A 25,815-nucleotide genomic window follows, 5' to 3' on the forward strand; every position below is an offset into this window, starting at 1 on the left:
TCCTTCTCCATCTTCCTCTCTCCTCTTTTCCTCCCCATCTCTCTGTCTCCTCTCCAATCTTTCTCCTCTCCTTCTCTCCATCTCAGCCTCTCTCCCTCCCTCTCTCCATCTTCCCCTCTCCTCTTTTCCTCCTCCTCTCCATCCCTGTCTCTGCCTTCCTCCCTCCTCCTCTCTATCTTCCTCTCTCCTCTTTTCCCCCCCATGTCTCTCTGTCTCTCCTCCTCTCCATCTTTCTTCTCTCCATCCCTGTCTCTGCCTTTCTCCCTCCTCCTCTCCATCTTCCCCTCTCTTCTCCTCTACATCCCTGTCTCTGCCTTTTTCCCTCCTCCTCTCCATCTTCCCCTCTCCTTTTCTCCTCTCCATCTCTGTCTCTGCCTTTCTCCCTCCTCCTCTCCATCTTCCTCTCTCCTCTTCATCTCTGTCTCTGCCTTTCTCCCTCCCTGTCTTCTTTTCCTGATGTCTCTCCTCCTCTCCATCTCTGTCTTTCTCCCTCCTCCTCCTCCTCTCCATCTTCCTCTCTCCTCTCCATCCCTGTCTCTGCCTTTCTCCCTCCCTCTGTCTTCCTTTCCTCCCCCCCCCCACCCCTCAGCGGGCTGGGGCCTTGCGCGCATGCGCGCGGTGTCCGTGCGCGCATGCGCGCTATGCCCGTGCGTGCCCGGGGGCTGTCAATAAAGTTTTTTTCCGGCGGCGGCGGAAGTGGCGCCGGAAGTGGGGTGGGCCTGTCTCCATGGCGGCGGCGGCGGCGGGCCCGGCGCTGTGGAGGAGGCTGCTGGGCCTCCTGGGCGGCCGGCCGGGCTGGGCCGCCTTCCTGGGCCGCCTCTCCGACCGACTGGGCCGAAACCGGGACCGCCGGTAAGCTCGGGGGGGGGGGGGAGGGGGAAGCGCGCGAGCCCGCCGGGGGGGGGCGGGGAGGGTAGCGCGCGTGCGCGCCCCCGCCCCTCCATCATTCATTCATTCATTCAATAGTATTTACTGAGCGCTTACCGTGTGCAGAGCATTGCGCTAAGCGCTTGGAATGGACAAATCGATAACAGATAGAGAAAATCCCTGCCCTTTACAGTCTAATCGGGGGAGACGGACAGACCAAAAACAATAGCAGTAAATAGAATCGAGGGGATGAACATCTCATTCAAACAATAGCACATCAATAGAATCGAGGGGAGGAACATCTTATTAAAACAATAGCAAATTAATAGAATCAAGGGGAGGAACATCTCGTTAAAACAATAGCAAATCAATAGAATCAAGGGGAGGAACATCTCGTTAAAACAATAGCAAATCAATAGAATCGAGGGGAGGAACATCTCGTTAAAACAATAGCAAATCAATAGAATCGAGGGGAGGAGCATCTCATTCAAACAATAGCAAATCAATAGAATCGAGGGGAGGAACATCTCATTAAAACAATAGCAAATCAATAGAAGCGAGGGGAGGAACATCTCGTTAAAACAATAGCAAATCAGTAGAATCGAGGGGAGGAACATCTCGTTAAAACAATAGCAAATCAATAAAATCGAGGGGAGGAACATCTCATTCAAACAATAGCAAATAAATAGAATCGAGGGAATGAACATCTCATTAAAACAATAGCAAATAAATAGAATCGAGGGGAGGAACATCTCATTAAAACAATAGCAAATCAGTAGAATCGAGGGGAGGAACATCTCATTAAAACAATAGCAAATCAGTAGAATCGAGGGGAGGAACATCTCATTAAAACAATAGCAAATCAATAGAATCGAGGGGATGAACGTCTTGTTAAAACAATAGCGAATAAATAGTATCGAGAGGATGAACATCTCGTTAAAACAATAGCAAATAAATAGAATCGAGGGTATAATAATGTTAGTATTTGTTAAGCGCTTACTATGTGCAGAGCACTGTTCTGAGCGCTGGGGGAGATACAGGGTCATCAGGTGGTCCCACGTGAGGCTCACAGTTAATCCCCATTTTACAGATGAGGAAACTGAGGCCCAGGGAAGTGAAGTGACTTGCGCACAGTCACACAGCTGACAAGTGGCAGAGCCGGGAGTCGAACCCATGACCTCTGACTTTGAAGCCCGGGCTGTTATCACTGAGCCACGCTGCTTCTCTGTGCGCCACACAGTAAGCGCCTCAAACAGTGCTCTGCACATAGTAAGTGCTCAATAAATGCTATTAAATGAATAAATGTGAATGAATGACGAGAAGGTTTACAGTGCGAGCCCCTTGTTGGGCAGGGATTGTCTCAATCGGTCGCCGAATTTTACTTTCCAAGCGCTCAGTACAGTGGTCTGCACACAGTAAGTGCCTCATACAGTGCTCTGCATGTAGGTAGCGCTCAATAAATGCTAATGAATGAATAAATGTGAATGAATGAACGAAGAAAGGGTTTACAGTGAGAGCCCCTTGTGGGGAAGGGGTTGTCCCCGTCTGTCGCCGAATTGTACTTTCCAAGCGCTCAGTGCAGTGCTGTACACACAGTAAGCGCTTCATAAATGTGAATGAATGAATGAAGAAAGGGTTTACAGTGCGAGCCCCTTGTGGGGTAGGGATTGTCTCTATCAGTTGCCGAATTTGACTTTCCAGGCGCTCAGTACAGTGCTCTATTTATTGCCATTGTTCTTGTCTGTCCGCCTCCCCCGATTAGACCGTAAGCCCGTCAAACGGCAGGGACCGTCTCTATCTGTTGCCGACTTGTTCATTCCAAGCGCTTAGTACAGTGCTCTGCACATAGTAAGCGCTCAATAAATACTATTGAATGAATGAATGCTCTGCACATAGTAAGCGCCTCATCCAGTGCTCTGCACATAGTAAGCGCTCAGTAAATACTATTGAAGGAATAAATGTGAATGAATGAATGAAAAAAGGGTTTAGAGTGTGAGCCCCTTGTTGGGTAGGGATCGTCCCTATTTGTTGCCGAATTGCGCTTTCCAAGCGCTTAGTACAGTGCTCGGCACACAGCAAGTGCACAGTAAATACGATTGAATGAATGAAAGTATTCCACGCCCTACCCCCCGCAGGGCTCACACGCTAAGGGAGAGCAGCTATTAAATCCCCATTTGACAGAGGAGGAAACTGAGGTGCCCCCCCCCCCCCCCGTGGAGGGAAGTGACTGACCCAAGGTCTCCACAGCAGACAAGCGGCGGAGCCTGGGATTCGAACCCGGGTCCTTCCGACCCCCAGCCCTCTCTCTTCAGCACTGCTTCTGATCGGCGCTTCCCCATCCCCAATGCCCTGGGCATCCATCGTTCAGGCGTATTTACCGAGCGCTTATTGTGTGCAGAACACTGTATTAAGCGCTTCATCTGGTTCCCCGGGGAGCCTCGCGCCCCTCCAGGCCCCACAGAGTGAGAGCCGCCCCCGCAACTTCCTCCGTCCCTCTTGGAAGGCTTCTGTGGCCAAACTAACCGGAGCTGAACCCCGAAAGGAGGAACGGACCCCCGGGTGTCCCCGGCCGGAGCGTGCGAGCCGGGAGCCGGGCCGGCCTTGTGTAATCCCCGCTTCGAAGTGACCCGCGGGGCCACGGTGAATCAGCCTTGCTGGGATCTGTGCATACAGCATTTCTCACATCCTGTCTGCGTGGAACTGTGAAGCAATCCCTGGCGAGCTAACCACTCGGGAAAAGAACCAGGATCGCGGCGTCTACTCTGTGCCAAGCCCTCGGCTAACGGCTGGGATGTACACGAGGCGATCGGGTCGGCCCCTGCCTCAGGCGGGGCCGAAGGGAGAAGGGGTACTGGATCGCCGCTTGGAAGAGGACACGGAGGCCCAGAGAAGCGAGGTGGTTCGCCCGAGGTCACACAGCAGGCTGGCGGTGAGCCGGGATTAGAACTCAGGTCTCCTGATGCCCGGGCTCCATCGCCTAGGTCACGCTTTATCCAGAGGGCAGATGTTTTGGAAAAGTACCGAATTCAGTTGTGTAAGGAGGCAGCTGGTGAAATGAGGAAGCAGGGTGGCCTGGTGGATAGGGCTCCGGGCCTGGGAGTCAGGAGGACCTGGGTTCTAATCCCAGCTCCACTGCCTGTCTGCTGTGTGATCTTAGGCCAGTCCCTTCACTTCTCTGGGCCTCACCTCATCAATAAAATGGGGATTGATATCGTGAGCCGTGGCCACCCCGATTCTCTTGTATCCACCCCAGCGCTTAGTATGGTGCCCGGCACATAGTAGGCACTTAACAGATACCGTAATTAATGTGCACCCCAGCGCTTAGTACAGTGCCTGGCACACAGTGCCTAACAAATACCATTAAAAGTGGATGTTGAAGCAATCAGGTGTATGCCAGTAGTGGCATTAGAGGGTAAATACTTCACCAAGAACATGCCGAACCGAGGGTCTCCTTTCAATTCTTGGTATATTTGGATAAAATGGGGTTCTGTTGTACATAATTGGATTCCTGGCCCGGTAGGCAAGGCAACAGCAAACACTTATTTCAACAAATCCCTCCTGCCGGAGTCCTCTACCCAGCTCCGGAGCATCTGAATTGGTACTTGAGAGGGTCGGCGAGGCTGCGCCTAGCCTCCCGGATCCTGACGGCATTCCCGGCCTCCCGGGGAGGCACGAGACGAGACCCCATGATTTTTTCGGGAAATAGGGTTCGGGTGGTGGAAGATCAGGAGCGAAAGCGTCCAAACCAGAGCCCAGGACAGGCATTAAAACTGGCAGGGATGGATAGAGCCCTGGGAGTCAGAAGGACCTTGGTTCTCCTCCCCGTTCTGCCATGGATCTGCTCTGTTGACTTGGGCAAGTCACTTCACTTCTCTGGGCCTCAGTTCCCTCATCTGGAAAATGAGGGTCGAGACTGGGAGCCCGACGTGGGACGGGGACGGCGTCCGACTCACTTTGCTGGTACCCACCCCAGCGCTTAGTACAGTGCCTGGCGCATAGTAAGCGCTTCCGAAATACCACAGTGGTTATTAATAATAATAATAATAATAATGGTATTTGTTAAGCGCTTACTATGTGCAGAGCACTGTTGCGCTGGGGTAGATATAGGGTAATCAGGTTGTCCCATGTGAGGCTCACAGTTAATCCCCATTTTACAGATGAGGTAACTGAGGCACAGAGAAGTTATTACTACCATGGAGCGAGTAAGGCTGTAAGCATTGAGATGAACGATCGCAGGGGGCTGGGGACGGCGGTGTCGGCGAGGCTGGAAGGGAAATGGGAAAGTAGGCATAAAAGGCACCTTGGCAGGGGTAAGGAGAGAAAAATGCGATGAGGGCTGCGGGGCAGAAGGTGAGGGGGTTGGAGTCACCGGGGAAGGTCGACACGTCTCTCCTACTTCCGATGATGTAAGGCAGCTACCCTCCGGTGCGACCTCTGTGACTCAGTGGAACCCCGCTAACCGGAGCTTGATCACTCAGCTATTATTTATCGAGTGATTTATGTATTTACGAAGCGGCCTTCCCCGATTAAGCCCTCTTTTCCCCGACTCTCTCTCCCTCCCGCGTCGTCAGTGCGTTTCAGTCTGTGACCTTTTGGGCACTCGATGTCTAGCCCACAGCACTTATAAACGTATCTTTTAAGTTATATATTACAGATTACCTTATATCCGTATCCGTCTGCCCCTCTAGACTGTCAGGCCGTTATGGGCGGAGAACGTCTCTGCTCATGCTGTAGTATTGGACTCTCCCAAGCGCTTAATTAGAACCCAGATCCTTCTGACTCCCAGGCCCGTGCTTTTATTCACTAGTCCATGCTGTAAAGCAGGGCGAGGACAGCCGTCAAGACAGCCCGTAGTCTCGACCCCCAAGGAGGCCCATCGGAACCACGGTGACATTTCTCCCCTCGACCTCCGTCGTCACCCTGCTCCGCCGAGGGCGTCTGACACGGCTCGTTTCTCCCACCCCCAGTCGATCAATCAACATGCAGCAGCGCGGCCTATTCGGTAGAGCTGGGGCCTGGAAGTCGGAAGGACCTGGGTTCTCATCCCCGCTCCGCCACTTGTCTGCTGCGGGCCCTCGATCAAGGGGAAGCAGCGTGGCGCAGTGGAAAGAGCACGGTCTTTGGAGTCAGGGCTCATGAGTTCGAATCCCAGCTCTGCCACTTGTCAGCTGTGTGACTGTGGGCAAGTCACTTAACTTCTCTGTGCCTCAGTTCCCTCATCTGTAAAATGGGGATTAAGACTGTGAGCCCCACGTGGGACAACCTGATTCCCCTGTGTCTACCCCAGCGCTTAGAACAGTGCTCTGCACATAGTAAGCGCTTAACAAATACCAACATTATTATTAAGTTGTTTCGCTTCCCTGGGCCTCAGTTCCCTCATCTGGAAAATGGGGATTAAGACTGGGAGCCCCATGTGGGACAGGGACTGTGACCAATCTCATAGCAAGCGCTCAACAGGCACCGTAAAAAAGCGGTATTTATTGAGTGCTTCCTGTGTGCAGAGCACTGGACTGAGCACTTGGGAGAATCCAGTAGAGCAAGGTAAGTAGAGACGGTCCTAGCCTATGAGAAGAGGTGATAATCTGCCATCCGTGGGCCCCTCCTAAGGAAGGTTATGGGGGCTCGAGGACTGGGACGTGACTTTTCCGGCATCAACTCACCCCGACTTTGAATGTGGGCCCGTGTTCTTCTTGGTAAGGCTAGTGATGCCGGAACAGCCCCATTCTTGAGGGCCCCGGTCCCCCCGTTGTCGCTGAGGTCATCCAGACCCATCGTCCTAAAATAATTCAATCAACCGATCGGTCAGTCAACGGAATAGCTTAATAGACATAGTGATTGTGGTCTTCGTCAAGCGCTCACTCTATGCCAGGCACCGTTCTAAGCGCCGGCGTAGATACAAGATGATCGGGTCAGATACAGTCCCCTGTCCTCCATGGGGCTCACAGCCTTCACCCCCGTTTTACAGATGAGGGAACCGAGGCCCAGAGAAGCGAGCGGAGCCCGATCTCTATCCAGTAGGCCACACTGCTTTTCCCGGTGGGGAAGTGATGCCTTTTGTTTATTTTGGCCGGCACCGGGCCTTCAAGCTTGCGTGGGTGCCCCCTCGCCTTGGAGGACGGGAGGGGCGGGGGGTCATCGGGTCCGCGTTGGACCCGGCCCAGGCCCTTCCAGCATTTGGGACCCCCAGACAGGATGGGGGATGGGTCAGGGTTTTTCCTGGCAGTTCTGGCTGCCCAAGTTGCCGAGAGCGGTTGGGAAATCCCTGTGGGTTTCTGGGAGCCGGGGGTGGGCGGGGAGTTGGGCGAGTGGCCACGGTCCCTTCTGGCTTTCCGAGGTGCCGGAGGGATGGGAGTGCCCAGGTGGTCCCGGATGGAGGCAGTGGGGACGTAGAGAGTCCAGCGAGGGCAGGGGTCTTGCTCTTGGCGAGAGCCCCCGGCCCGGGCTTTTCCGTGCCGCCGTCTCGCCTCCCCGGAAGCTCTTTGTGGCCCGATGTCCGATGGTTCGTTCCCCCCGACGGCCCTTTGGACTGCGGGGGACACACGCTCCCGCCTCCCCACCGACGTCCGGTCCAGACCTGCGGCTTCTAGGCGGGGACGCCCCAACCAGGCTGAGCTTTCACCCTGTCCCGTGATCACCCACCCAGTTTTTTCCTGGTTGCGAGAGGGACAGGAAGGCAGGCGGAGTCAGTGGTCCCCGGCCCTTTGTGGATAACTAACTCCCCCGTTAATCGCTTCCCAAGCCCATCCCCGGTTGGCTCCCGGTCCCTGGGGTCGGCTTGCGGCCCTGGCTCCGGCTCAGGTCCCGGTTCGGCCCCGGCACCGGACGCCTTCATCGTCAGCACCCGGCCTTGCCGGCGAGTGCCGTAGCTTGGAAGCAGTGCCCGTGTGCCCGGGGAGGTGGTGGCTCTGGAGCAAAGTTAGGGGGGCTGGAGGGTGTCCCCCCGGGGACATGCCGAGCAGCTCTCTAGACTCTGCAAAGAACCTCTTTAGGTGTGTCCTCCCGACGCACGGTGAGGCATCCCGTCATGTCACAGCACGTTAGTGATGTGATGTTGGTTACATGACGTTGCTGCTTGCCCTGTGCTGACGTGTGTGAGAGAGATGTGGAGATGGGGGAGAATGTTTTTTTTATCAGTTTTAAAGGAAGAAAGTTGCCGGTGTTTCAAAGAACAAACCCAAGTTCCACTAAGATAAATACACTCTGACTTTTATTGATGATATTTGTAATCATGTAAGAAGCAGGTCGACCCCGTGTGTAGATCTCGGGCCCGGGAGTCGGAAGGACTTGGGGTTCTAATCTTGGCTCCTTCACTTGTGTGCTGTAAAATCTTAGGCAAGTCACTTCACTGCTCTGGGCCTCAGTTCCCTCGCCTGTAAAATGGAGATTAGGACTGGGAGCCCCATGTGGGACAGGGACTATATTCCACCTGATTAGCTTGTATTTACCCCGGTGCTTAGTACAGTGCCTGGCAAATAATAAGCACTAAACAAATTTCATTTAAAAAGGGGAGTGTACGGGGTGGGTGTCAGCCAATTTGGTGTTGGGGGAGGTGATCTGGTGTTCTCCAACGGGTGAATAGACTCCCACAGTTTCACGCTTTCCCAGATTGCCCCCATCTCCTCCACCCGTCCCCCACCGAGTCCCCTCTTCCATACAAGGGCATGTTTCCTCCCCAAGTTCTTTCTTGAGACATTAGTGTCCCACTCATGCTGAGAAGATTCTTCATTCTTGAAACCCTCCAGTCCTGTTTCTCCCCCAATGGGAAGGGGACTTCCAGAATGAGTTCCTCTCTTCGCTTCCTGGGCCCTTAACGGGAAGAGCCGCGTCGCTGGCCGTCACCGCCCTCCCCCACCGATCTGATCTTTCGGACGGAGAAGGAGGAAAATCTGAGCTGACCTGAGCTGATGAGGGCCAGGGGGTCTGGGGTGAGAACGGGGCCTCCTGGGCTCAAGTCTCCCGTTTAGTCTCTCCCCCTCCCCGCCTTTCCCTCCAAGACCCTTCAGGTAGTAATAGTGGTATTGGTTAAGCACTTATTATGTGCCAGGCACCATACTAAGCGCTGGAGTGGACACAAGTTTATCAGGTTGGACCCGGTCCCTGTCCCACATGGGGCTCCCAGTCTGAATCCCCATTTTACAGCCGAAGAAACCGAGACCCAGAAAAACGAAGCGACCTGCCCGAGGTCACACAGCAGTCCGGTGGCGGAGTCGGGATTAGGACCCAGGTCCCCCTCCACTCCCAGGCCCGGGCTCTTTCGACACGGGCGCGTGGGCGCCGGCGGTTTCAGAAAAGACTCCCCCGATTTTCCCTCCCCGTCCCCCGACCGCACGGACCTGCGTCCCTTCCCCCGCTGGGCCCGGAGGCCGGGAAGTCCGGGATCCCGCGTCGGGCTCCCCATCGGGAACGAGGCAGGCCCCGGCCGTCTTTTGTAACCTCCGGGAAGCGGGGCCCATTTCCCCTCGCTCGGGGTTTCGGTCTTGCGTTAGTCAGGAAGGGCTGACTGGTCCCGGTGGGGGCGGGGCGGCGGCAGGAAGCGTGTGACACCCGGGGCCCGGCCAGCTTCTCGACCCTTTCCCAGTAAGGGGGATGAATGACTTACTGCTTTCTTCTCAGCACTTCACTTTCGGGCCCGCTCGGCCCAGCGGGGCGAAGGCGGGAGGTTTCTCTCTGAGAAGAATCGGAAAAGATTGCAGGCCCCGGGGTCACGCCTCTCTCGAAAACCCCCCCCCCCGTGTCCCCGTCCTCCTTCATCCCGCCCCACAAGCCGGCCAGCCCGACGAGTTCGGACCCGAGATGTCAGGCGGCCAGCGCCGGTCGGGGGTGGCCGGAGTTCAAATCCCAGCTCTGCCACTTGTCAGCTGTGTGACTGTGGGCAAGTCACTTAACTTCTCTGTGCCTCAGTTCCCTCATCTGTAAAATGGGGATGAAGACTGTGAGCCCCACGTGGGACAAGCTGATTCCCCTGTGTCTACCCCAGCGCTTAGAACAGTGCTCAGCACATAGTAAGCGCTTAACAAATACCAACATTATTAGAGAAGCAGCGTGGCTCAGTGGAAAGAGCACGGGCTTTGGAGTCAGGGCTCATGAGTTCGAATCCCAGCTCTGCCACTTGTCGGCTGTGTGACTGTGGGCAAGTCACTTAACTTCTCCGTGCCTCAGTTCCCTCATCTGTAAAATGGGGATTAAGACTGTGAGCCCCACGTGGGACAACCTGATTCCCCTGTGTCTACCCCAGCGCTTAGAACAGTGCTCGGCACATAGTAAGCGCTTAACAAATACCAACATTATTAAAGAAGCAGCGTGGCTCAGTGGAAAGAGCACGGGCTTTGGAGTCAGGGCTCATGAGTTCGAATCCCAGCTCTGCCACTTGTCGGCTGTGTGACTGTGGGCAAGTCACTTAACTTCTCCGTGCCTCAGTTCCCTCATCTGTAAAATGGGGATTAAGACTGTGAGCCCCAGGTGGGACAACCTGATTCCCCTATGTCTACCCCAGCGCTTAGAACAGTGCTCGGCACATAGTAAGCGCTTAACAAATACCAACAAATACCAACATTATTAAGTCTGGGGCCTCCTGACCCCTCCGACCACCTCAGGAAACCGAAGGCGGCTCCTTGTGTCCAGATTGGCCTCAGATGAGCTCGTGGGCCCCCGTGGGCTGACCCGATCAATTAATCTTTCAGGTTTTGAAGCAGATATTGAAGCATTTGGCTATAGAGGCAGAGTGGCTTAGTGGTGGAGCCCGGTTCTGGAAGTCAGAGGACCGGCGTTCATTCATTCCGTACTATTTTTTGAGCGCTTTCTTTGTGCAGAGCACTGTTCTAATCCCGGCGCCACCACTTTGCTGCTGTGGGATCAAGGGCAAGTCACTTCGCTTCCCTGGGCCCCAGTGACCTCGTCTGTAAAATGGGGATTAAGACCGTGAGCCCCCTGTGGGGCATGGGCTCCTTCCAACCTGATTAACTGGTATCTCCCCCAGCGCTTAGTGGAGTGCCTGGCACATAGCGTTTAATTTATACCGTAAAAAGGAAAAAAAAATCCAAATACTGCAAAAAAAATTTTTTTAAGTCATCTGAGCATGTCCTGGCCACTGTACTGAGCGAGGGTGTCAACCCAATCGCTGCCTTCGGGGCGCTTATAGTTCACTGTGTGCAGAACGCTTGGGAGAGGGTGGTACAACCAGTAGACCTGATCACCCTGCCCTCGAGGAGCTCCCAATCGAATCGGTCAACGAATAGCATTTACAGAGCAGCTCCCGTGGGCAGAGCACTGTACTGAGTGCTTGAGAGAGGACAACCGAGTTAATAGATATGAAGAGCTGATAAACTAGCCAGGAAAAGGAGATCTTAAAATAAATTACCCAAAGGAGGAAGTAATTGAGCATAAAGGTATGCACTTAAGGGGGGAGGCGAGCGGGGGGAGCTTTCAAGCACTTGGGTGACGCAGGAGGGGTTCAAGTGACCGTCGAGTGGGCAAAGGGGACTAGGGCAGGGGGCGGGCGGCGAGAGATTAATCCAGACTTCGTCCCGGAGGGTCAGGAGGGATTTTTTGAGCCGCCTAATGGAAAGATCTCCCAGGTCACCTACCTCCTTGCCCTCGGACCCGAAGGACAGCAAGTGAGAGGGGGGAGGGGAGGCGGGGGGGTAGCCCGGCTGGAGTCACGTGTTTGCTCTGTCCTCATGTCCCAATGTTCTTGGGACTCCCCCGGTGGTGTCAGCCAGGTGGGCTGGGGTCCCTTCCGCCCCCTGACCAGAGGAAGGTGTTCCCAATAACGACGGTGTTTATTAAGCCCTCTTCTGAGCGCTGGGGTTTGGAGAGGGTCCCGGAGCCTGCGAGAGGCAAGGGGCCCCTCCCCATCTTCCGGTTGCGGAGGCCTGTGCCCAGCCAGGGTAGGGCACTTGCCCAAGGTCTCACGGCAGGCCAGCGGATGAGAACCCCGGGGGTCCCGGAGCCCGGTCCCTGGGGTTTTCTTCGGGTCTTGATTTGCGGGGAGGACGACATGGAGATGGACCACTGTCCCCTCACCTCCCATAAGCTGCCGGGGCTCTGAGCAGCACGGCCTAGGGAATTTGAATCCGTGGCCGGGAGTCGGAAGGACCTGGGTTCTCATCCCGGCTCCACCGCTTGTCCGCTGTGTGACCTTGGGTAGATCACTTTGCTTCTCTGGCCCTCAGGTACAGCCTTTATAAAATAGGGATTAAGAACAGGAGCCCCATTTGGAACAGGGGTGGTGTCCAACCCGATTTGCTCGTATCCACCCCGGTGCTTAGAACGGTGCCCGGCACGTAAATAAGCACTTAACAAATACCACCGCTATTATTATTATCATGTGGGACAGGGACCATGTCCAGCCTGATTAGCTTGCATCTACCCCAGCGTTTAGTACAGCATAGTAAGAGCTTAAGAAATACTATTAAAAAAAAAAAAGATGGGCTCGGCTGTCACCCGGTGGCCCCTTCTCCTCCTTTCCTCCTCTTCTCCTCCTCCCCTTCCTCCCCCCTCCCACCACTGGCCTTGCCCCTCCTGAGCTGAAGGCCCGAAGCCGGAGCCTTGGCCTCCGCCTCCACGATCCCGTCAGTCCAGGGGGACGCTCCCGGGCCTCCCGGTCCCCCACCGGAGCCGCGAATCCGACTGCGGCCGCTGACCTGTAAGAGTTGATCGGGGATGCCGGCGGCCAGGGGACCGTGACGTCGGAGACGGCTTTCTGTTGCCGCGGCGGCAGGTGCTGTGGGTGTGCTCGTGTGTGTGTGCTCGTGTGTGTGCGTGTGTGTGAGTAAGGCGCGTGTGTGTGTGCGCACACGCGTGGGCTGTGTGTATGTTTTTGTGTGTGTGGGGGTGAATGCCAGCCGGGCCGGTTTCTGGGGAACGCAGTTTCCATTTCACCTTGAGAAGTGCAGGCTGAGGTTTTTACAGCGAAGTGAAGAGGCTTGTTTCACTGTGAGTCCCTCCCCGCCCCCTTGTCTGCCCCCTCCGAAGCCCTGCGGGCTGGCGGGTGTCTAGAGGAGGGGGCGGAGTCCCCCCCCTTGGGAAAGCGAGCAGGAGCAAGGTGTGAGCCACCATGAAATGAGTGAGTGAGGTCAGCTTGGGTCTCCAGAGGAAACCGGGTGTGCGTGTCTGCCGCCTCCAGGGTTGGTTGGCGGAGAAGAACATGATAGCGATCGGTCGGCTGTGCCCCTTACATCTTCTCCCCTTCCCCGTCGAAACAGGAGCCAGAGGGTTATTTGGTCTTTCTGTGGTATTTTTTCGGCGCTGACTATGTGCCGGGCACTGCACTGAGCGCTGGGATAGATACAACATCATCAGGTTGGACCTAGTCCATGTCCCACATGGGGCTCACAGCCTCAAATCCCCATTTTGCAGATGAGGGAGCTGAGGCCCAGGGAAGTGAAGGGACTCACCCACGGTCACACAGAAGACAAGCGGCCGAGCCACGGTTCGATGATTTGAGCGTGGGCCGTGTGTCACACACTCCGCTGAACACTGAGGTAGCTTGGCCGAGATGGACAGATGGACTAGAGCGAAAATGAGTCGGGAAGCCAGGACCCAAATTCTGCCAGGGTCCAGGCTGCAGGAGATCACAGGGGGCCCAAAAGCATCCTTGAAATGGAAGCCCCTGGGCCAGTCACCCTCCGATGTGGCCCACACGCCCCCCCATAGTAGGCCTTCAGCCCCTTGGTCACGGGGGTGCCCCGTTCTTCAGGGCGGCGGCCTGTGGCCGCCTAAAAATGCCCCTCAAAGATGCCACCCGGGGAAACGGGTTGGGCGACACCGGTTGGACTCAGTGAACTGTATTCATTGAGCGCTTACTGTGTGCAGAGCACTGTACTAAGCTCTTGGGAGAGTCCAATAGAACAATATAACAGACACATTCCCCGCCCACACCGAGCTTACAGTCTAGCGCTTACAACCCCCCTCACCCTCCTCCTCAATAGATGCCTCTGTCGTGGTGCCCCACGGGGGTGGGGAATGAGCCCCCGGCTCCGGTCAGCCCCCCAAGGGTGCCGGATCCCGCCTGCCTCCGGAACCGGCGAGGCCCGAGCCGGGCCGGACCCCCTCAGGAATGGGACTCCTTGAGCGGCCGATGAGGCTGCAAGCTGCTGGCCCCCCGATCCCGGGGTCTCTGTGGACCGAGCGGGCAGGGATTCGGTGCTGACTCAGTGCCAAGCACCGTGCTCAGCGGCAGGGTAGACGCGGGATGGTCGGGCCGTACGTGTGCTGGACTCCACCGGGGCAACGGAGAGCCAGGCCTGGTCGTGGGGGCCAGCACCGAGTAGCCCAGCAGGGTGTCCGAACCCCCACCCGTCGGGAATTTCTGGGAGGGACCGGGATCCCCTCGATTGGAGCTGCTGCCAGTGTCCCTGAGGTGAAGCTGACAAAGGGGCAGGAGCAGTGTGGCTTAGTGGGTAGAGCCGAGGCCTGGGAAGGTCAGAAGGACCTGGGTTCTCATCCCGGCTCCGCCCCTTGTCTGCTGGGTGACCTGGGGCAAGCCATTTCTCAGAGCCTCAGTTCCCTCGTCTGTAAAACGGGGATGGAGACTGGAGCCCCGTGTGGGCCAGGGACCGTGTCCATCCCGATTCGCTTCTTTCCACCCCAGCGTTTAATACGGTGCCTTGGCACACAGTAAGCACTTAACATTATTAAGGGAAAGGGCTCAGGTGGAGCCGGGGGGCCTGACCAACCAACATTTTTGTCAGTGCCACATCAGAACAGCAGCAGCCCCGGGGGAGCTTCCCTCCTGCCCTAGGCTTGGGGGGCAGGTCGGGAGCGAGAGCAGCAGGGGCTGCCGGAACCCCCTCACGGGGGTCAGGACAGGGGGTGCCCCCTGGCAGCAACCAGGCAGCCCCTGCAGTAACAGCTCTGGGCAGCTGTCCTTGCTCTGAGAGAGCTGCCCCCCCACCTGCCCCCTCCTTTTTGGCCGGTCTGAACCCTGGGATTCCCCGGAGCCATCTGCCCATTGGCTTGGGTTTCTCTGTCCAGTAGACCCTCTACCTCCCCGTCCCCCCCCCAGCTCCCCCCAATCCCGGGTCGGCCAGTCACCCCCGGGATTCCGGCTACCCGAGGCCACCTGGTCGGCTGGCGGGCGGCGATGCTCAGAAATGGGCCGGCCCACCTCCGTCCCCGTCCCCGGTCCGCAAGTCACTCCACCCCCGGCCCCGAGCGTCTGGAAGGTCCCCCACATCTGTCTGCTAACGCTCTGGGGCTTGGGGGGGCCGGCGCCAGGCCCCTCCGCCCCCTGATTCGGGTCGCCATGGCGATTGAGTACCCCCCTCCCCCGCCTTGAGCCCGGGGGGCTTTCTGGGAAGGGCAGCTGTGGGACTGCTGGCGAGTCTCAGGACGATTCAGTGCTCTATCGTGAAGCAAGCGAGTGAAATCATCTTCCTGGAATTTGTGGTCATTTTGGCCTTGGGGGTGATTTCAAATGCCCCCCCCCAACCCCCCTGGTTCCTCCAGAGCCCAGCCCACAGAAACCTCTCTGCTGTCCCATCAGCCCATGCTCGGGGTCAAGGCCCCCTCCCCCCCATTGCCATCCACCCCAAGGAAGCGGTTGGCCAAGCGACTTGGTGGGGCCGGGCCGGGTCACCCCTGGGGTTCGGGCCGGGCCTCCGGGCAGAGGCCGCCCCAGAGCGGGACTGTGGGACCGAGACAGGCGGCGGAAGTGCCAGGAAGTGACCCCCCGCCCGCCTGCCACCGCCAGACCCCAACAGGATGTTTGCAAAGGGGAAGAGGCGATTCCTGGATCCCAGCGGTGGGGGCCTCCCCAGTTGTCCTCCACGACTTCCCCTCCACTCAGCCCCTTCCCTCCTCCCTGCTTTCCCGGTGCTCCTCTCCGCGTCTGAGTCGTCCAGGAGGCCCACTGGTGGGCAGGAGCCCGGCGCCGTGCCCCGGGCCTCTCCCAAAGCCTGCCTGGCAGGGTGAGGTCTTGGGGGGAGGCCAGAAAGGAGTGGCGGAGTCCTCCCCGGGCTGAGTTTCGGGGCGCTGTGTAGGAAGGGTCGCAGACACTCAGTGGCTCTTCTCCGTCTCCCTGATGCAGTTGCTCCAGGCCTGGCCTCCGCCTCCCCCGGAGCTGTTTGGACCTAGAGCTGTTTGGGCCCAGTCTTTGCCCCTGGGGGTTGGATGTAGGAGGCGGGGTGGGGATGCCCCTTTGAGGGGGCGGGGAACCTGGGGTCTTGGGAGGGGCATCCGACCCGCTGCCCCAGGACGACCCCGCAGGACCTCAGGGTGGGACCCATCAGCCTTGGCCCGGGCCTCCCACCCCGTCTGGCCTGTCGAGCCCCCGGCTTCTCCCGTGGGGAGCCCGAGCCGACCCACACCTTCCCCGGGGCTCCTCCTGCCCGGGCCGGGCTGGGTCCCTGAGGACCGGCCCGAACGGGCTCCGGCAGGGTGACCGGTCAGGCCCGCTCTCTCCCCTCCGGCCTCTTCTTGGTGTCCACTCTCACGTCCCTCCTCGCCGCCTCCTGCTTGCGGTCACATTCCCCCGGGGACCGGAGAGAGGAAGAGCACGGGACTGGGAGTCAGAGGAGACTCGGGTTTGAATCCCGGCTTGGCCGCCGGACCTGTGGGGTGACCCTGGGTGAGTCACTCCCCCCACCCCCCCCAAATTCCTTCCCGCTTATGCTGGGAACCCCAGGAGGGACAAGGACTGTGTCTGACCTGATTATCCTGTGTCTACCCCAGTGCTTAACACATAGTCAGTGCCTAACAAATACCACTTTCAAAAGCACTTTTAAAATCCCACCTCCAGCAAGCCTTCCCCGATTAAATTCCATCTCCTTACCCCAGGTCTAGCACTTATTATGGCCACGCTTTATTGTTCCTATCCTCAGCGCTCCGGTCTATTCAATTATTTAATCATAAATTTAGTCATTTTACCCCTGATTATTCTTTCTGTAAAGGTTTTTCTTTGTCCCCTGTTGGAGTGAAAGCTTCCCAGGAGCAGAGAACCAGTCTCACGTGTCTGACTTTCCCAAGCGCATAGTTCAGGACGCTACCCCCAATGGGTGCTCAATAAATACTCATATGGCTCAACTCCCTCCCGGGTCTCAGTTTGCTCATCTGTAAAATAATAATAATAATGTCGGTATTTGTTAAGCGCTTACTACGTGCAGAGCACTGTTCTAAGTGCTGGGGGAGATACAGGGGAATGAGGTTGTCCCACGTGAGGCTCACAGTCTTCATCCCCATTTTACAGATGAGGGAACTGAGGCACAGAGAAGTAAAGTGACTTGCCCACAGTCACACAGCTGACAAGGGGCAGAGTCGGAATGAGGAGGAGATCCCTGCTGTCCCTCCCTCTTAGACTGAGGGCCTCCCCAGTCCCAAACGCCCACCGTGGGACAGGGCCTGGGTCCGAGCCGATTCTTCTTATGTCGCCCCCAGGGTTCAGCACAGTGCTGGGTCCCAAAGTGCTGAACAGTAACCGTCAATCTTGTTAGTTTGTTCTTCCCGCTCGGGGTCGGAGGGCGCCTCACTCATCTGTGTCTCTGGTCTCCCAGATCGCCATGGCTGCTCCTGGCTCCCCTGGTTTCCCCGACGATGCCCCACGGGACCTCTCCGCCCTGCAGCCTCTGCCCAGAGGGGGCTCACCGCTTCCAGTGGATCCAGAACCTGGTCCCCGAGTTTGGCATCTCCAGCTCTCACGTCAAGGTGTTGTCCTCCCCGACAGAGTTCTTCGAGCTCATGAAGGTGCGGGGATCCTGGGGCCTGGAGGGTCTCTGGGAGATGTGGCGCAGGCTCGGGGGAGATCTCTGGAGGAGGCATCTCTGGTCTCTTTGAGAGGTGGGGGGAGAGAGGATCTCATTTAACCCACTGCCCTTGCCAGCCCCTTGCGGCGAGAACCAACTCCCCCGTAGCCCTAAAATCAACTCGGACCTTTTCTCATCAATCACCACGGCGGGCATTCGATCAATCACTGATATTTATCAATAGAAGCAGCAGGGCCCAGTGGTTAGAACCCGGGCCCGGGAGTCCGAAGGACCTGGATTCTAATCCCAGTTCTGCCGCTTGATGGCTGGGTCGTGGCACTTCATTTGTCTGAGCCTCAGTTCCCTCATCTATAAAATGGGGATTAAGACTGTGAGCCCCTTGTGGGAAAGGGACTCTGTTTGACCCAACTATCTTGTATCTATCCCAGTGCTTAGTACAGGTCTGAGGGTAGTCACGGCCCTCAGACCCTCGGGGCCGGTCCCCCCCCAAGACTGGTGGCTTCTCTCGCCAAGCTGGCCCGGAGCCCCTCGGGCCCAGGGTCGACAGGGGCCACGGAGAGCCAAGGTGGCCGAGGGACTCCCGCCGGGCCCTCCTCACACCCCTTCGCGTGTCCCCCCCCCCCCCCCCCGCAGCCACACCTGGACTTTACATTCTCTGTCCCACAGGAGCAGATCACATCAGCCAAGAGGCGGGTGGTGATGGCTTCTCTGTACCTGGGCACCGGCCCCCTGGAGCAGGAGCTGGTGAGTGGGCGGGGCAGGTGGGGCCGGGGTGCGGGGACCCGCCACCCCCTGCTGCACACGTGGCTCTCGGCCTGCCCACACGGTCAGTGCCCCAGAGGCTGCAGGGGCAAGAGGTGAGGAGAGACCCCTCTCCTGTGGACCAGGAGAGCCCCGTCGGCCTTTTCCAGACACTTCTGAATGGCCGGCATTCTCCCCGCCTCCCTCCTGCTGTCCTGGGGGTCGCTGGAGGATCTGGGGCCAGAATGTTCAGCTTTGTGCGGCTGCAAGAGCACGAGGGGATTGAGTGGGGAATGATTTCCTCTTGTGACCCTGACTTTGAGCCGTGCTCCCCCAGCCTTGAGATGGTCTCCCCCCAGGCCTAGAGCTGGCCTCCCCTTCTCCCCACTAGCCCGGTCCTGAACTGGCCTCCCCCTCACCGCCTCTCCCCCCAGGTTGGCCTCCTCCTCTCCCTCCCCCAGCCCTAAACTGGCCACATCTCCTCCACTCCTGAGCTGACCTCCCCCTCTCTCCCGGCCCCGATCCTGAGCTGGCCCGCCTTCCTGTGCCCACAGGTGGACTGCATAGACAAGGCCCTTGAGAGGGCTCTTCAGGCAAGCTCACCCTGCAGCCTCAGGGTCTCCATCCTGCTGGACTTTACCAGGGGCTCAAGAGGTAACTGCTTCTACTGTGACTCCCCCCAACTCCCATCCCTTCCTCAGAAACACCATCCTAGGTCAGGCTGAGAGCACCTCCCCCCCCCCCGCCCCATCCAGCCTCCATCCCCAACTCTCTGTCGGACCTGTAGTCTGAGCACTCGACCAGCGCGGGAAGGGCAGGCTCGCCCCGAGGGTTTACCTGCGCTTCCCCAGGCAACGATCCAAAGAATCAGTTCGCTTGCTGCGTAGCTGACCACTCCAGACTTTCCTTTCAACCCCACCATTAGGCCACCCCCCTACCCCCATGCACACACCTGGGGCTGCACCTAGAGTGCCTTGTGGTTCCCAAGATGGAAGGAGCACGGAAGCCCGGTGGCCGTACAGGATTGTGGGGTGTCTTCCCTGAGAAGCGCGTGTTTCTTATTCATTGGTCAATCAGTTGTATTTATTGAGCACTTACTGGGTACAGATCACTGTATTAAGTGCTTGGAAGAATGCACTAGGGTTGGTAGTTAGAGGGGCTAATGGTGTACCATGTGCAGAGCACTGTACTGAGCCCTTGGGAGAGTCCAATAGAGTTTACAAGGTCCCTGCCCTCGGAGCTTCCAGTCTGCTGTGTGCGGAGCACTGAAGTGAGTGCATGGGAGAGGACAGTGGACACGATCCCAGCCCTTGAGGAGCTTGCGGTCTTCTGGGTGCAGGGCACTGTACTGAGCGCTTGGGAGAGGACGGTAGAGTTAGCAGACCCGATCCCCGCCCCCGAGGCGCTTCCGGACTACCGTTTCAGTGGGGCCGGGGGCCGTCCCAAACCCCCTTGGCGCTCCCGGCCCCAGGCAGGCAGAACTCCCGCACGATGCTGCTGCCGCTGCTGCAGCGCTTCCCCGAGCGGGTCCGCGTCTCCCTGTTCCACACGCCGCACCTGCGAGGGCTGCTCCGCCTCCTCGTCCCCGAGCGCTTCAACGAGACCATCGGCCTGCAGCACATCAAGGTCTACCTGTTCGACGGCAACGTCATCCTGAGCGGGTCAGTGTGGGCTCCCGCCCGCCGCCCTCCCCGTTCAGCCCCGGGGGGCCGTTGGCTCCCTGGCTCCGCTCTCCCTGGCGTTCCCTGAGTGCCCCCGGAGGGCGGAGCACTGTCCCGAGCACCGGGAAGCGGGCCGCAGCAGGGGTTTCCACTCCGTTCTCGGGGCGGGCGGGGAGTCCCTCGGACAGCGTGGTCCTACCCCTGTCTGGGGTATGAGGGGCGATCGGGTAGACGGGCTGCCCTCCACCCCAGGGGCCTCACCCTCCTCTCCCCTCCCCGCAGGGCAAACCTGAGCGACTCGTACTTCACCAACCGCCAGGACCGCTACGTGTTCCTGCAGGACTGCCCGGAGGTGGCCGATTTCTTCACAGACCTGGTGGAGGCGGTGGGAGACGTGTCCCTCCAGCTGCAGGGCGACGACAGCGTACGCGTGCTCGAGGGCGCGCTGCACCCCTATAAGGGTAGGTGGGGACGGCCCGTCGGAGGTGGGGGTCCCGGCCCGGCACCCTGCCGTACCCCCGCTCCCACCCGGCGAGCCCCGGGCCCCGCCCGTGCTCCGCTCAGGGAATGAGGAAATCTAGGTGGCCGGGAGCCCCCCGGGGCATCGGCATTCCAGAGATTCCTGCGGCCTGCCTGCCCCGGCTTCCCGAGGGCCCTGAGAGAGGCCCGGGCTGGGGCCGTAGCCGGGATCAGCGGTTTGGAGGGGCGGCTCTGGGGGCTCGCGCCTGTCTCGGACAGGCCCCCGTCTCCCCCTCCCCGTCGCCATCATCTCCCTCCCCTCCGGCCCGCCTGGCCCCAGCTCACCCTCTCCAAAAGGTTCTTCCCACCACCCCTGGAATTCCTGCCCACCAGAGATGGGGGTGTGGGGAGGCCCTGGCCAGAGGGGAGCGGGGCTGGGCGACCGTGTTGCTGCCCACCACTGACATTTGGAAGGGAGTGGGGGCTGCTGGGACTGCTCCAGCACGGCCCCGGGAACCTGGGGCAGGAGTGGTCGTCCCCGCTGCCTCAAGTCTCCTACTCGCCTCTTGTCTCCGGATCATAGGGACAATCCAGGCGCCCAGTATGGTGCCCTGCGCACAGCCAGGCAGGCGGCTAGGACAGCACCCTGCGCCCAGTGGGCACACCCCATCCGGTCGATCGGTCCCCCAGGCGGCCAAGAGGTTCCCCCAGGGGTGTCGGTGGGGGGTGGGCGGGCGCAGCGGGATTTTCCCCAGGCCCCCCGCCTCCAGCTCTGTGTCGATACCCCCGCAGGTGACCGGAGGGCGTACTGCGAGGCGGCCCGCAGGAAGGTCATGGGCGTGATCGAGGGGGCCAGGGCCCGGCAGCTGCGGCTGCACGCCCAGACGGCCCACGGGCCCGGGGAGCGGCCCCCGGCGCCCGACACCTGGATCTACCCGCTGGTCCAGATGAAGCCCTTCGGCATCCGCATCGACGAGGCGGTCACGGAGACGCTGCTGACCGAGCCCGAGTGCGGGGCCCGCCTCTTCCTCACCACCGGCTACTTCAACCTGACGCGGGCCTACATGGAACTGGTGCTGGGCGCCCGGGCCGACTACCGCATCCTGCTGGCCTCCCCCGAGGTCAACGGCTTCTTCGGGGCCCGCGGGGTGGCCGGGGCCATCCCCGCCGCCTACGTCTACATCGAGCGCCAGTTCTACCGGCAGGTGTGCAACCTGGGCCAGGAGGAGCGCGTCCGCCTGCAGGAGTATCGGCGGAGCGGCTGGACCTTCCACGCCAAAGGTGAGGCGGGGGCCCCCGGTCGTCTGGTGGACCTTGGGGGTCGGGGTGGTGGTCCTGCCTGCCCGACCCGGGCCGATCTCACAGCCCTTGGGATGATGGGAGGAGGAAGGACAGTGGGAGCTCCCCCAGGTGGCGAGGGCACCGAGTGAATCCCAGGTTTGGGGCCAGCCCACGTGCCGGTTCCGCCTCTCTCCGTGGCTCTGCCCGGGGACCCCCCCCGGGCCGGCAGCCGGAAGCTTCCTGCCCGGCATTCCCAAGCGCCGGCGGCGGTTTCCGTCCCGAGAAGCGGGCGTGGACCCCGCTTACGGTCGGCGGAGGAGCGCCCGACCGGCTTTTCCAGTGCCTCCTCGCCCTTTCCCGGCCGCCGCCTCGCTCCTGCCGTGGCGCGTGAGGCCCCGGCCTCCGCCCATCGCTGGCTTTGATGTCCAGGGGTCCCTGGGACACGGTGTCAGAATCCCTCCAGGGAGGTCACGGTGGCGGCCACGGGCAGAAGGCTGCTCTTTCCTGGGCGAGGCTGCTGGCCGGGTTAGATACCGACCTGCTCCGAGTCCGAAAGCCGGAGGGCCCGGCTTTCTGGGTGGGGACGGGTGTTGGTGGACCGCCGCCACGGGACTTTACTAATTCTGGAGCCCCCGGCTCTGTTGGTGGCGAGAGAGGCTGGTGCAACCCTGGTTCTTTGATACCCACCCCTCGGCCGGTGTTCACAGTGGCCCCTAGGGGGGTCCGAGGCTGAGGGTGAGGTCACTGTTGGTCATCCCTGGGGGCAGTTGTTGAGAAGTGAGAGCGCAGGGCTCTGGAGAACAGGACGTGGGGCCGGGGGCACAAGGAGATCCCCGATGTACCCACCCCGGGGATGCCCACACCGCCCGCTTCCGCTCTGACTGCAGTATAGAGGGTCTGGCCACCTTTCCTCTGCACAGGGGAGAGCAAGAGCCCAGAGCGGGGCCTGGCGGGCAGCGGGGCCTGGCGGGCAGCGGGCCCTGAGCTCTGTGAGCTCCCGGCTTCCCGGTAGAGAGGCGAGTCGAACCTCTCCTGCCACAAAAGCCTCCTCCCCCCACCAATCCCCTCCCTCGCTCCCCCATCAAGTCGTCGGACCGGTCAGTGACCGGGATTGAGCACCCACTAAGTGCAAAGCGCCGTAGGTGCCGAGTGCTTGGAGGGGACCTGGTCCCCGCCCTCCAAAGGTCCACGGTCCACTCTCCCCGGATCTCGGTCCTGGCCCGGACCGTGACCAAGGTGTTCACTTCTGGGCAGGGGGGAGAGATAGGCCCAGGGGTCCAGACAGGGGCCCCAGCTCAGCGAGACTCCTCCTTTCCCTAGCAGTTCCTAGGAAGGTACTACCCTCGCCGTCTGGCCGGGGGGGTCAGGGGTTACGGCCGTCGCCGCCAGGCAGCGTGGGCAGGACCCGCCGGCCAGGATGTGGGCCGGCCGGAGGCCGGGTGGGCGGTGGGGGTCACGGGGATTGTGGGGGTGGATCTTCTGGGAAGATCGGGGGTTCCGGCTGAACCCCCCCCCTTAACCGCAGCTCCGGTTTAGGAGCCAGGAGCCCCCTCCAGTCGGGTTGGGAGGCGTCGGGGGTGGGGAGGTGCCGCTGGGAGTGTGCCCGGCGGCCGCCACGCTCACCACCTCCCCTGTCTGCCCCTTTCCTCTCCCCGCAGGCCTGTGGCTCTACCTGGCAGGGAGCAGCCTGCCTTGCCTCACGCTGATTGGCTCTCCTAATTTTGGGTACAGGTCGGTTCACCGGGACCTGGAGGCGCAGATTGCCATAGTGACCGAGAACCGCGCCCTCCAGCAGCAGCTCCACCAGGTGCGTTGGGGGACCTCGGGGCCGCCCCCCCCCCCCCCCCCCGGGCCACTCGCTGCTGGGGACAGGCGGACCGAGCAGAAGGCAGCTGGGAAGCGGCTTCCCCAGACGAAGCCGGCTGCCAGGGCTGTCGGTCCCGTGGCCCTCCGGGCCGGCCCCCCGCCCCAAGATCCTCTCCGCCCTCGGGGTTCGGGAGCCACTGGATCTTGGCTTCGGCGTGCGAGTCTGTGCTAGGCAGGCTGGCCGCACGGCGTGTCTACGCCGCGTGTTTAGTGCCGGCCCGGGGGGCAAGGAGCAACCCCGGACTGACCACTAGCCCAAGGAGTCCTGGGGTCCAGCAGCCCAGGACGACGGGCACCCGGCTGCTTTATGCCAGCCTTCCGGTTTCTCGTCCGCCCCACCAGGGCCTTCCCACCCCTTCCCCGCTGGGCCGCGGGGCTGAGTGACTGGACCCAGCCCGGTGGCCCGGGGTTGGCCACGAGCTAGCCCGGTTTCTGTGTTAGCCCCAGCCTCCAGCCTGCCGCCCTCCGTGTCCTGTCCCCACTTGCCGGCTCTCACGCTACCGTTCTGGATTGGGAGCGGCGGCCACTCCGTGGAGCCGGGCGGCTGCGGGGGCCTCCTCCTCCCGTCATCCGTCGAGCGGGGGCTTCGGGGTGGGATCGGCTGACGGGTCCCCCGTCGTCTCCCCCAGGAGCAAGAGCAGCTGTACGGGCTGTCGGGGGCTGTGACGGCAGCCACGTTCGAGCAGCCGAGCCGCTGCGTGAAGCTGTGGGTGAAGCTGCTGACGCCGCTTATCAAGAACTTCTTCTGAGGCGGCCGGGGGCCGCTCACCCTGGTGAGTGCGTGTGTGTCTGTGCGTCTGTGCGAGGGGAGGGTGAGGGACCCCAGGCAACAGGTCAGCAGCAGGGCGACGGAGCTCTGTCCCGGCAGGACTTTGTCTCTGCCCCTTGCCGGGCATTCTTTTCCCCAGGGAGGGGAAAAGAGCGAAGGCCCAAATGCAGCGTTCCCTGCCCCGGTGGGGCCCCTCCTGCCCCTCTCCCCCACGGTCATCTGTCCCTGGCCAGAAGGCGAGTCACTCATCCCCTGGGGGAGGGGTCCGTCGGCCAGACTGACGGCACCGTTCGTTGGCCCGGGGCCAAGGGGGTGAGGATCGTGGAGGGCACCCCCGTGCCGGGTTGGGCATGCCCTACTCCCCCTCTCCTGTCTGGCACTGCTCCTTTTGATCCCGAATGTTTGTCGCTCCTGATTTCTACCATCGGGGGCCCCCACCCGTCTCTCCCTCTGATCCGGCCTCCTCCCAGGCCGAAGGGTGCGCGTGGCCTCCTTCCCGGGCCCTTGCCAGCTGGCCTCGAATTCGGGTTCCAGGTGGGGTGGACTTAAAACCCGTCCACCCCAGGCTCCGGCTGGCCCGGAGAGGGTCGGGGGAGCAGCCCGAGCTCACCTAGCGGCCCCCGCCTGTCCTCGCGCACCCCCTTCCCACCTCCTAGGAGCGCGAGGGGGAAGGGTCAGAGGCAGAGGGCCGGGTCGGCAGACCGAGCGTTTTAATGGGCCCCCCGCGGCCTAGACCTGGAGGAGCAGGGCCACGCCCGCCAGGATCCACTTGGCCGCTTTCTCCTTGGTCTTGAGGTTGAAGGTCCAGACGTAGGTGGGGCCGCGGGTGCGGGTCTTGTAGACGGGGCACTCGTAAAGGTTCTTGGTGTCCATACGGTCCACAGGGATGGCTTTGATGAACAGGACGGGCATGGACGGCGTCAGCTCCTTCAGGCGCGCCTCGGCGATGACTCCCGTCTGGACGTCCCAACGCGCCCCTGGAGGGAAGGAGGGAAGGAGGTGAGGGTGGGGGTGGAGGGGGGTGGTCCCCAGCCCCCCGGGGAACAGTCAGACACTAACGCTTCATGGGAATCGGGCTGGGGGAGACCGGGACCCCGGCCCATCCTGACCTACAGGCCGAGGAGGAGGGCGGTTGCCTGTGTGTGCACTGACACAGTTATGGATATAAATAGATATATATATTATTATTATTATTATTATTATTAAAGGGATTTGCCTTTAACCAAACCACTGCTCTGTCCACACTCCGCCCCGCTACAGTGTTTCTATGCCGCCCGGTCTGAAATCCCACAATAAAGATTGAGAATGGCAGCTGGCTGGTCCGCTCCTGTTCCTTGGGGCGAAGCAGGGAGCCGGGGCTCGGCGGAGGGAGGAGAGGCTCCCTGGAGGGTCCACTGGCAATGAGGGTATCTGTTAGGGGCTCACCCGGGGCCAAGCGCCAGGGTAGATAGGAGATAGGTTGGGCGAGGCA

The 25,815-nt window shown here is 60.1% G+C and overlaps 2 protein-coding genes across 3 annotated transcripts in view; one reads left to right on the forward strand and one right to left on the reverse strand.

The window, feature by feature from the left end:
- The first annotated feature begins 727 nt into the window (after window positions 1–727).
- Window positions 728–25,655, forward strand: PGS1 (phosphatidylglycerophosphate synthase 1). 2 transcript variants are annotated; one of them, XM_029056832.2, is made up of 10 exons: window positions 728–852; window positions 17,358–17,547; window positions 18,234–18,311; window positions 18,863–18,962; window positions 19,780–19,969; window positions 20,252–20,430; window positions 21,221–21,709; window positions 23,368–23,516; window positions 24,205–24,348; window positions 25,229–25,655. In XM_029056832.2, exons 1-9 carry the CDS (start codon window positions 728–730, stop codon window positions 24,322–24,324), a joined length of 1,620 nt encoding a protein of 539 aa, XP_028912665.1. In that variant the 3' UTR covers window positions 24,325–24,348; window positions 25,229–25,655. The 2 variants fall into 2 exon arrangements, with proteins under 2 accessions (XP_028912665.1, XP_028912669.1); XM_029056836.1 differs by lacking the exon at window positions 25,229–25,655 and having other exon boundaries at window positions 23,441–23,516; window positions 24,205–24,285.
- The window catches only part of DNAH17 (dynein axonemal heavy chain 17), a 59,422-nt gene continuing 58,639 nt past the window's right edge, over window positions 25,033–25,815 (reverse strand). The window contains 1 exon segment of the mRNA XM_029056831.2: window positions 25,033–25,321. Coding sequence (XP_028912664.1) covers window positions 25,074–25,321 — 248 coding nt within the window. The 3' untranslated portion in view covers window positions 25,033–25,073.

Source organism: Ornithorhynchus anatinus, unplaced genomic scaffold, assembly GCF_004115215.2.
Source record: "Ornithorhynchus anatinus isolate Pmale09 unplaced genomic scaffold, mOrnAna1.pri.v4 scaffold_264_arrow_ctg1, whole genome shotgun sequence".
Taxonomy (NCBI): Eukaryota; Metazoa; Chordata; class Mammalia; order Monotremata; family Ornithorhynchidae; genus Ornithorhynchus; species Ornithorhynchus anatinus.

Bases quoted from the DNA above. Each gene is read 5' to 3' on its own strand.
- PGS1 (XM_029056832.2), top strand. From the start codon at position 728: ATGGCGGCGGCGGCGGCGGGCCCGGCGCTGTGGAGGAGGCTGCTGGGC. The intron at 853-17,357 runs GTAAGCTCGGGG...CTGGTCTCCCAG, and splicing joins GGCCGAAACCGGGACCGCCG to ATCGCCATGGCTGCTCCTGG. The intron at 18,312-18,862 runs GTGAGTGGGCGG...CTGTGCCCACAG, and splicing joins GCCCCCTGGAGCAGGAGCTG to GTGGACTGCATAGACAAGGC.